This window comes from Petromyzon marinus, chromosome 36, assembly GCF_048934315.1.
Source record: "Petromyzon marinus isolate PM22_M1 ecotype Great Lakes invasive population chromosome 36, UKy_Petmar_22M1.pri1.0, whole genome shotgun sequence".
NCBI classification, from domain to species: domain Eukaryota; kingdom Metazoa; phylum Chordata; class Hyperoartia; order Petromyzontiformes; family Petromyzontidae; genus Petromyzon; species Petromyzon marinus.
Genome location: NC_133702.1, coordinates 7065427 through 7076701, shown reverse-complemented (window position 1 = coordinate 7076701; position 11275 = coordinate 7065427). Strand labels below are relative to the sequence as shown.

The window sequence follows — 11275 nt, the reverse complement described above, 5'->3', positions numbered from 1 at the left end:
CTGACTCGCGATGAACCACTAATTTAGCCCATTCGGGCAGTCAGTGTCTCCAAGATGAAGCTGCTCCCCCAACTCCCACTTGGCTGTGTCCGCTGTGCGGGTTCTTCGACCATACTTAAACACGCTGGTCAGTGCGGGTTGGTGAAGTGGTTGCCCATGACCGGTTTGGCTGTCGCTCGCCTCTTGGATGTTTGCCCATGGCCAGGCAACGAGAAGTGAATGAGATGTGCATGTCTATGACCGAGAAGCTACCAAGTTCAAGAATCGTTTTATTTTGATGCTTACCCACCTGAATGCTTTCAGTCTCAACGGTAGGACCACACCAAACAATGCCACAGATTAACAATTGAGCACATTACATGCACTTTTCACAAGGCAACAATACAGACGGTTGACTTACAGCATGCATGTGTGTTAAATATTAAAAATATATTTAACGGCCTTTTGTCAATTTACTGCCGGATGAAGGCCTGCCCATGCTATTTTAGTCATGGGGATTAACCATAATGTCCCACGCTCGTCAATGCAGGCTTGTATGATGGGGTGGCTCTGAAAATGTTCAGCTATCACGTGCCACTGATTTCACCCATGGCTGGGAATCGTACTTTGGTCACAGGATTGTTAATGTAATGCGCGAACCGCTGTGCCACTGCTATTTCCCCACTTGTATATTACAGCAAAACACTTCAACCGCTTTATAGGTAAAACGTTTAATAGTGGATTGGGATAATCTGAGACGAAAAGGTCAACTCCAAAGTTTCATTGGGACACTACAGTTCAACACTGACCCTGATCTTGAACTGTGCCTTGGAAATCCGACGGAAAATCTGATAAAGAGCTTTGTGGCTCATCGGATTCCTCCGGTAGAAATATTCTGCTTCTGGAAATGTCACGCTGAACTGACAAAAAAAGGGACGTAGTGCGTGCCTTTGTTGATTTTGATACACTGAGTGAAAAGGACAAAGATCCTTTTTATTGGAGCCTGCTCGCAAGTGTTGGCAGGTTTAACCCAACAACCCAGGCAGTTGGGAATGGAATGTTTGGCATGCTCACCTTCGAGTTATGTCCCCCCCCCTCTCCCCAACTAAAACTGTCTGCTTCACATTTGTCTCTCAACGGAGGCATCCTTTGAGATAGTGGTGGTAAGGACTTTTTTTTTTATTTCGTCGAGAAGGATGCGTAGAAAAAATGTTTGGAGATAGCATTACAAAATAAAGCTGACGAGTGTAAAAAATATATATATATCGTCTGCTGGACCCATGGGAATGTTGTTTACTGTTGGGAGAAGTACAAAGTGAATCCTTGGGACGAGTCGGGGGCCCCAATTGGTGAAAGCGCGGAGAGATGTGTGATGCTCGCTGGGCGCGGATGCACATCCCCCCTGAACCGTACTCTTGGCCAGAGAATCCAGGGGCGAGACAAAATAGTCAAATGTCCTGCTCGACCGCCGTTGGTGTTGTCGCTCTTCTGTTGCCCGGCCGTGCCGTTGAGTGAGCGGCGGCGCTGTGCAATAGTTGTGCATGAGCAGACATGAGGCACATCCAAGAGGGGGTCGAAACTCGATAGGCATTGAAAGCCGGGTGGGACGGGGGGAAACGAAGAGCCTAAAAGCGCTACCGCACCTGCCAAACGCAGTGTCCTGTGTTGAGGGCGCATTGCCTGCATTAACGGAGTGTGTAATTTAAAAATGTACCGGGAGCTAGGTTATGTTTTAGTAAGAACGTCGAGCAAAGCTGAGAGCTCGGTGGCTTGTTGGGTTTAAACCCTTGCTATCAGAGCTCTGTCTGGGATCTCGAGGCCACAGCTCGTCGAGTGAATGCCGTGCTTCAGATATGCACAAGCAGGGCATTTTGGAGGCTGGCTGTGACAGGTGGATAGGATTCTCTGTGTCTCGAAGTGAAGCTTCTTGATCAGGCGTGGGAAATTCTGCACGATCCTATATCGCAAGCTTTACCCTTTCATCACAGCAGTGCCCGTGTGTTGGGGTGGGAAAGTAACACGTGTTGCCATTAAGCACGATGAAAACACCATGTATCGCATGCTACTATGGGCAAATTCGTTTGTCACCACAAGAGTAATATTACATAGTGCTGTGACGGTAAACCCCAAAGCCAAAATGTGGGTCTGGTTTTCACCCGTCATTTATTGGCACCTATTGGGCAATTAATGCCACGAAACAACGATTAAATCCTCGTCCCTCGACTTTATCCATAAATAAATCGACGAGCAATAACAGCGCCGCACCTGCGATTAGCATCGATGGTTACGTACGGTGCGAAAGAAGTTCAACATACATAGAAACAGCTCTCTCCAAGCTGTTTTCAAGTTGTAACGGCGTGTGATGTCCAACATTTCGCGCAAAAGCTCCCGGCACATGGGAGAGAAATATCGAGAGGGCTCGCATCACGCCGGACAACACCCGGGGCAGTACAAACCCAAAAAAAACATGCATCGGAAGAGCTATCCAGCACAGCCACGAGAACGTACGTCCGCCATCAGTGATGGTTGTTTAGAGTGTCCGTGTCCCAACTTCTCAAGCTGGTGGCTACCTGAAGAAGTTGCATGCTTGTCAGGGCAGTCGCGTGCAGATGTCATTGTTTTTTTTTACTGTCAGGGAGGAGTGGAGAGTGGGAAACCTATCCAAATAAATAATAAATCGGCTAACACGTGCCCGACTTTTCTAAACGACCCACGGGCACATGGCCACGTGTCACAGTCGAATAAAGCAGAACGAAACCATCATCTCAAACACCTCTCTCTCTCTCTTCAAATGCTGGCAACTCGGCGTCTTCTAAGAGATAAAAGGGGAAAATCAAATGGATCCAGCATCTGCAGGCTGCTTGGCAAACGTCATGCTGGTGTTCCAAACACAGCAGCGGTCGGCGGAGACTGGAGCGCTGTTGATGGGTGTTGATCCAACGGAATGGAGGTACCCTCATTGGGTTGTCGGAGGTGAATATTTCAAAAGGCGGCAACTTTTACGCATCTTTTGGTCGCCACTGTGTCTGGCTCTTGAATGCGCCCTGCGACTCCTGCCGACGTTCACATTTGCCGCGGTTCAAAGAGACGACGCAGGAGCCGCGCGATGAAGTCATGCGGTGAAACATTTTCTCGAAGGCTTTTTCAAGTTTGGCGAAGTGCGCGATGTGTGTGTGTGCCCGCTGCGAAGCGTGGGTGTCTCCTAGAGCTCAAAACGCCGCAGCTGGCGGGCTTGATGTCAGCTGTAACATTTGGCAGGCATGCTTGCGAGTGGAGAGTCTTCCGTTTTCGAATTTACAAGATACTGTCAGGCTCACCACCTGTCCTGGTTTTCGCCGGATTTGTCCTCCCCATTGAGGTCGTCCTGGGAAATGTGTTCGTCTTCCCGGGACATTGAAGAAATCCAGGTTTTTGTCAGTTTGTGTGATAATATACCACTTCAAGATGACGCATTCACATGCAGATCTCCCCTTTTCCGGCGTCGTGAGATAATTATTCTTGCCGTGATAATATCCGGGTTTTTTTTTTACCTCCGAGGTGGTATAACCTTCGAAGTTGCCCACGATCACTTGGTTGAGGGTTCATCATGGGCAAGGGGTGCAGGTAGCCGAGGATGGGGGCTTTGCTGCATCTGTGAGTCAGGGATGGCTTCTTGTCACCTCCACGTGGCGCAGAGGGCAGCCGCTGGAAGGAGGAGGAGCTGGGGGAACGGCACGAGGCCCATCGCACCACCGCACTCCTTCGCGTTCTCCTACAAGCAAAATGAGCAGCGGCGATGCTTTAGTTAACATATATAAAGTATACTATACACACTGCATGTAATTGTTTTGAATCTTGGCCAGCAGCAAGAGCGATCATGCATGCAAAATGGTGATTTAGAGAGAGGAAAAGGCCCAACTAGTCATAAGATATGTCCTTCCATCACCCCACCGCATGTCACATGATGTCACCAGACTCCACGTGTAAACGCACACGGCGTTGTTTCAGACCAGCGACTCAAAACTGTGGCTGTTTTAAAAAAAAATCTTGGACAGCAGGAGCAGCAGCAGTCCAATGGGACTGCTGAATCCAACAGCTTTAAGAGGTCTGCTGGTTTAGGGAAAAAAAATCCGAAATAATATAATTCTGATAGTTTTTATTTATTACTTATATCATAACCGAACCACTCCGAATAGGCCCGATCTTAGAAGCTCAGGAGAGCTGAGCTTTGATAAATACGTAGACGAGAGTCTGCCTGGGACTATCCCAGGTGTTATGGGATTGGGATGGTACGGTGGCAATGACATAGTAGTGCAGCGGTGGATCCTCGAATCGATGTGCAACACTTTGAGCATCACCTCCCTCGTTCGCATGGGTTTTCTGCGGGAACGCCTCCTACATACCACATTACTGGAAATGGGCAAACAATTCAACAGGGGACATTTGTGAAAGAAAAAAAGTAAGGAGACTCACAGAGGCTTTCATGGGTTAAGAAAATTAACTATTCGAAGAGTATTTCGTACCTCAATGACATGAGGACCTATCTATTAATTAGAGGTCTTTCTATCATTCTCAAAACTAAAAATTGTAATTGCAATTCCAGATTGTCTTGACGTATGAAATTCTGGACTATACGATTATGGAATAATAAATCCACGTGATTTTAGATTTATATTACAGGGTGCTGATGTAGGCTGAGTATTTCATTCCAAAAATCACCTGGAATATGCGTGACCTTCACATTTCAGTAGCCAAGCAGGTGTGGGCCTGGATATTGCTCCTCTGAGTTGACCACCGTGTACACCAAGATGTTACAGGCGGTTGTGGGACTGTGCTCTATTGTAGGCAGCAGGGAGTAGTGCAGAATAATCGATTGTTGTACTGAGATTCTATGCTTCGATGTCTATGATCACCACCATGGCCAAACCACACCGGTGAAGTACTGTCAAACAGCCGCCATGATCCCCACTAGTCCGCACTTACTAGAGTGGGGAAGTACGGTCAAAAAGCCTCCACAACCCCCCAATAAACTACGCTGATCAACTACGGTCAACTCTCATTTACCCTCACCCAGCAGTTCATTCACGTAAAAAGGCGGCATGTGTATAGTTAGTCAACCCAAAAAAAACCTGTATTATGTATTATGGCACGTGTATATATGTATATTTAAGAAGGGGCATAGCAGGGGGGTGGGGAGATTTGTCTGTGGGGTGTTGCGAGGGTGTCCTTACGTCGGGATGGAAAGCGTGGCATGAATCCGGTCTGCGGCGAACCTTCATCGAGCGCATGCGATTACACTTCACCGATTCATTATGTGAGCACAGTCAAGGGGCCGTTTTGAACAAATGGGAGCAACAGATATTCCGTCGTGGGTAAAGAACGCGCCTGCCATGCGTCGCGTTTGGAGGCCCGTGAGGTCGGCCACAAGTCGAAGCCATCTCTGTGGACCTTGTGCGGGTGGGTTTTCCCTGGCTACTCCCGTTTCCTCACGCATGCCTCTTTAAGGGGAATGAATCCGGAATCCAAAGACAGGACTTCACTGGTAGAATAATGTATGTATGTTGAACTTCTTTCGCACCGTACGTAGCCAATGAGACTCGGTGAGGCTTAACCGAGTAATCAGTGAAGCCTTCTTGGTTGATTGATCCACGCCTGTGAAATTTAGATGTTTTAACTCGCAAAGTTTGTGACGTATTTTTATTAACCTAACGTAATAATAATAATAATCTTGTTCAAGTTATTTAAAGAGTTGCCGACATTTAGAAGAAAAAACACACATTATGAGAAGGTGCATTAAAACTCAATCGAAATGTATAAATGATAAAACAAAGACCTCTAAACTTCACTTATAGAACGAGATAAGTACAAGTATTATAATACATATATATTCTGGACATGTAAATAAGTAAAGTTACTCAATGCTGCTGTAGTGCAATGATGAACAAACTGGACTTGCAATCCAGAGGATGTATGTATATTGAACTTATTTTGCATGCTGGCAGTTAAAATAACGGGCAAGTTTTATTACTTCCACCCTCCCCCCGCCTCGTCCACCCACCCAACATTATAATTGGGTAGAGCTCAGTTGGTCGATCGGCAGATCACATCCTCCGAGATGTCTGACCAGCATGGAAGAGTAAGCCCTCTAGAGGGGCCTCGCAGTGGCGCAGCCATCGAGAGTGCAGGCGGTGCAACTGCACCAGGGCCCAGAGGGGCACAGGAGCCAGACTACCCTCTAGTAGAGGCCATTCTGCCGGTAGTGGCCGTGAGCAGGCAATTGCAGCGCTGCACCTTTGCCAGTGCTCACAAACTTGCAAAAAAAAATACACATAAACAAAGATCTAAAACGTAAAATAGTTGCGAAACTGGATGAACACTGAAGTGCCCACTTGTAAGTATTGTGATGCACAGACAGGGGTTGGGAGCACGAAGAGGATATATTTAATTTCGTAGGAGTTGAGCAAGATCGGAGCCACGGTGATGCACTCGCAGTCACCGTCCACAACCACCATCATCAGGTTGCTATAAGGGATCTGCTGCATGACAAACGTCCTGGAGAGAGAGAGAGACACACACACAAGGTCACAGGTGAGACGCTGCACACAACACCGTGCATGAGACACGCCGTGCGGAAACATCTTGGATGCTGCGCTAGTTCATTCTGCAAGTCCACGTGGCTGCACTTGGCATAGCGTGGTTGATACGGGCCCTAGTGTGGGGAATTCAATGGGGCACCCTGTCTAATCTCCTGCCCTTCTTGGTAGTCTGGCTCCTGTGCCCCTCTGGGCCCTGGTGCAGTTGCACCGCCTGCACACTCGAAGGCAGCGCCATAGCGAGGCCGTTGGGTTATGCGTGTTTATGTAAAATAATCCAAACATTGACGAGTCAGAGACTGGTCGTATAAAACACACTTGGTGGCAGTGGGGGGGGGGGGGGTAATAAAGGGCAAAAACATCGCAGGGGATTTTAAGTGAATGGCCAGAAATTAATATCTTCATGAAACAGCTGAAACACATCGCCCTGGCAATTTTCAATGTTCTGCATATTAAAGACATCTGCACATTTTTTTGTTGCTGAACATCTGGTGAAAATACATAAATGTCAGCACCTGATTCGAGCACAGAGGCGTCTGTGCTCGAATAGAGCATCGGCGAGGTGCGGCATCTCAGTTTTGTCGATCTTCGGTCGTAAGTGGTGGGTCCACATACCCGTGGTCGGAGCCAGTTTATCCATGGCACGACCACTGTTGATTGTTGCACACGTCGTTGCAACATTTCGTTCACCCCAGAAAGATGATAATAAGGGATGGGGGTGGGAGGGAGAAGTGGCAGGACTGGTTGCGAAATTACTTCCTTTCATCAGTGGCCAACAGATTACTAACATAGGTGGGAATCCAACTCAAGGTCCCAGGTTCATGCCGCAGGCTGCTAACCGCCGCGACACGAACGCCATCTGAAATATAAATGTGAAAAAAGTTACGTAAAGCCATCATGACAATCATGACTGGGCTCCTCTCTGGAGGAGTCATAATTTTACCCAAGGCCACCAGAATCCAAGCCACGGTCCGGCTTTCCCACTCCGGTGTGACTGTAAATTCATGTCCGTCCGCACGAAAATTACACGTCGCGCACAGTGAATTGCCAGCGTGTGGCATAGGTGTGGAACGTCGTGACAAGGGCTTCTTGGCACCTCATCTCCTGCGCCAGGAGCCAACGGAACACTCTCCTTAGCCAACGGCCTGTCTGTCACACACTTCCCAATCTCCCGCGACGGCCAGCGCGGTGCCCGACAGCGGCACGCGAAAAGCTCAAACGCGCTCGGGGTTCGAACGTTGGCCGCACCCGTTGCCAAAAGGTTCTGGTGACGCCACGCACGTTTCTGGCCAATGCGCCGCCAGGGCGAGAGACGCCACGTGATGCGCGGCCAGCGTCCCTCGCTGGTGGGCAGCCAGGCGACTTTGGCACACGGCCCCCCGTGGACGAATGCGCTGGCAGGTTTGCCGTCGGTGCGTAGCACCAGGCACGCTGCGGCGAGTGGCCCCGACATAAAAGGAATGAGAGGACAGCTGGCTTTCAGCTGAGGTATTGCGACGGGAGATGGTACGAGCCCCTCGGTGGGCATGCTTTTATGGGTCCTGTCACCACATCTCACCGCAGACTCATCCTGCCCACAATAAAGCCTTTCTGTAAGCACTGGAAAGAATAGGTTAACAGCAAAAAAAGCCCCAGCCTCTATAATAAATTCTCTGGCGTCTGTGGGTTTGCAGATAATAGGTCAGTAATTACAAACTGCCATCGTGAAATTTGTGCAGGTATTTCGCAGGGTTTATCTGATGGTGTCAATTTTTTTTTTATCCATCAGCGTCTTCTTCTTTTTTTAATGGCCCATCGCATGCACTGAAGCAGGGATTTCAATTGCAAACGTACGGTAAGTAACTGGAAGGTTTGGAATAGAGAGTGGAAAGTGAGCATACAGATGTAATTATCAAGAGGGAGGTTGCAATTGGCGTGGGGGAGGGTCACGTTGTCAGGATGGTGGGTGGAAACTTACTGAGAGAGGCATTTTACAATGTGCACCCAGGAGTTAACAACCAACACAGAAGACCTAAAACCTGACGCTGGGATATTGTAAGAGCGACTCACATTCTTCCTCCCTCTGATTTTGTGAGTTTCAGTACAGTATGCGCCTCACCGTGTCCCCTTGGACACTTCTCGGCATTCGCTCAGTTTTCATCCGTGAGCGTTCATGGCTACGATCAATGCCACCGAAGGTAACAACCCACTGATGTTATATGTACGCTACATTCCATAGGACCTATGCGTGCAACCAGACGTCTCATAGTGAGACATTGGGAACCCTGCCGTGGGAATGTGGAAATTACTGCAATGACTCAAGAGCCGCCAGCGGCGGTGAGCGCCACCCTTGCCGTTCGCTTGGACGTGCAGACGCTTTGATGCGCACGAAGCATCAGACAAAGCGGTGTCTGGACACGAGCCAGTAGAGGATTTTGCACAAGCGTGGGATGGTGTGACCAATATTTTCCGTGCAAAAAATAAAAAGGTTAAATAATTAAATGAATAGCATTCTCCCCCTCGTGCTTGTGGAAACTGCCAACAACAACAACAAAAATCTGTGGCTCATGCCGGCAAGCATAAGGAGGTTTTTGTTGTTGTTGTTGTTGTTGTTGTCAAATATCCGATTTAAATGGCCGTCGCTGCAAAGTTAGGACGACTTAAATTATCCCATTCGCCGGGACGGAATGACGGCAGAGAGGCTGGAAGAAGGAAACACGCGGATCAGAGACTGTGGGGCAAGTTAAAGACATCCACGTCGACTGGCAAGAGAGGTAAGTGGGCTGGGGCGGCAGTCGTCGCTTAACGAGACGCATGACCGATGGCCAAGACTAATGACGGAGTGGCAGCCGCAGGAACGCGCCCACGAAGACATCCGCCACGCGGTCATGAACCAGATGGATTGTTGAGACTGTGAGAGGTGGCGACGGCTTAGCAGTGGATAGAGCATAGCACAATTGTGTACGTAGATGTTGAAGCTTTTTTTCGAACCGTACGTACTACGTAGCCAACTGTGCTAATCGGAGGTGTGGAGGGGAAGGACAACAAAACACAAACGGCAGTTCTAAAGCAATGACTTTTCAATCTAGATTTAAAAGGGCACAGCTCCAGTGGCTTCCTAATATCAGAAGGAAGAGCGTTCCAGACGGCCGCAGAAGGGCATCTGAAAGCGCGCGATGCGGTGACCGTCTTTGTTCGACGGTTAACCAAAAGCTGATGTGAAAATGACAGGCGTTTGCGTGATGATGGTTTATGCTCCTTGAAAATAAATTATTATAATCATAAAGCAAAAGTAGTATAATTAATTTAGCTCATAATGATTGCTGAATAAATGCTTAACTAAGTCTCACCATGTATGTATTAGAAACATTTCGGTAAAGTCACGTAGGTATTTTATATCTACGCGACTTTACGGAAAGAACCAAAGAGTATGGATTCCTGCAGTCACGAAAGCTTAAAATCAAGATTATTACCAATCTGTCTAAGGCGCCAACGTGACTGGCACATATGAGAGAGTCGAACCCCGTATAGACTGCCACTGTGTTCCCGTGCAAGGCAGGGCAGGGTCGAAGGGTGTACAGGGAGTACGTTTCTCTTCAAACCGCTCACTTTCGGCAGCCGCAGTTGAGGATACCGTTGGTCTCTTGGATGGAGCGGTCAGAAATGAACGCGGAGAAGGTGGTGTCACATGGCTCCAGGACGTCATGCTTCCTGTGTTTGTGCGCTGACGACACAAAGACCCGCACCTCCGATTAGCACGGTTGGCCTACTACCTACGGCACGAAAGAGATTCGACATACATGCTGTGCATACAAAGCGAGAGCCCAACATGGTGTGTGCACTCATTCTGAGTTGGCAGGGGTGGACGCTGCGAGCCATCCTCAATCTACCCTGATTGGGTCAGGAGCTACTCAGCCATCGATTAAATGAGTACCGATTAGCGATAATTCAACAGTGGTCCAATGGAACATATTTTGGCCCCCGCCATAGGAATGTGGAATTTCCATCACTGTCTCGGAGTCACCCAATTGCTTTTAAAAAGCTTAATAAATAACTCACCTTCTTCGAATCGGGTTGAGTAATAACTCGATCGCTTGTTAATCGCCACTACCGGCACCATGTCCTGTGAATTAAGTACTGATTCTGCGGTAGTGTTCTGATCATAACTGTCTGTCATGTACGATCCACTACTGGATGAGGGCCTGCACATGCCGTGCAGGTCATGAGGCCTATTTGACCATATGCCTGATGTCGCCCCCAGCATTTATCAATTGGTGGAATTTGTCACGAGTAGCTTATATCTTCATAAACCCCATTAATTACACCCTATACATTATTCAACAACATTTAAAAGTTGCATACGTTTCTCTATTGTTTGTAAGTAGGTTAATTCATTTTGGAAGGGTGTGTTAATATTTGCATATTCCGCAAATTTTCAAAATAATATTACATTTAATACGTTGACCTTTATTTGAACTAAAGAGCAAATAGGAAGCAGGATTTACCACGATGCTGCTTTACCACTGTTTAATTTTCCGCTGCTAAACACTCTAAAATTAACAGTCAATACAAACTCTAACCACTCTATTTAGCTGGGTGGCAGAGGAGCGCGGCGGTTAACGCATCGCACTTCTGAAACAGCCAACCTGAGTTCGATTCCGGGCCACAGCGAGCACATCAACGCTGCGCGAGATGTCTCTATCCCATGTCAACCACCCCACACTGACCAGCATGGTGGCCGGCGC

The 11275-nt window shown here is 48.1% G+C and overlaps 1 protein-coding gene across 3 annotated transcripts in view; it reads right to left on the bottom strand.

Moving 5' to 3' along the window:
- Positions 1-256: 256 nt before the first annotated feature.
- The window catches only part of LOC116949350 (voltage-dependent calcium channel subunit alpha-2/delta-3-like), a 118753-nt gene continuing 107734 nt past the window's right edge, over positions 257-11275 (bottom strand). For 2 of the 3 annotated variants that reach the window (XM_032966560.2, XM_032966559.2), the window contains 4 exons: positions 10140-10254; positions 6398-6510; positions 5190-5272; positions 257-3730 (listed from right to left, as the gene is read on the bottom strand). In XM_032966560.2, coding sequence (XP_032822451.1) covers positions 3635-3730; positions 5190-5272; positions 6398-6510; positions 10140-10254 — 407 coding nt within the window. In that variant the 3' untranslated portion in view covers positions 257-3634. Of the gene's footprint in view, positions 3731-5189; positions 5273-6397; positions 6511-10139; positions 10255-11275 lie in introns of those variants that run through there. The other variant, XR_004403898.2, reaches the window with a different exon arrangement.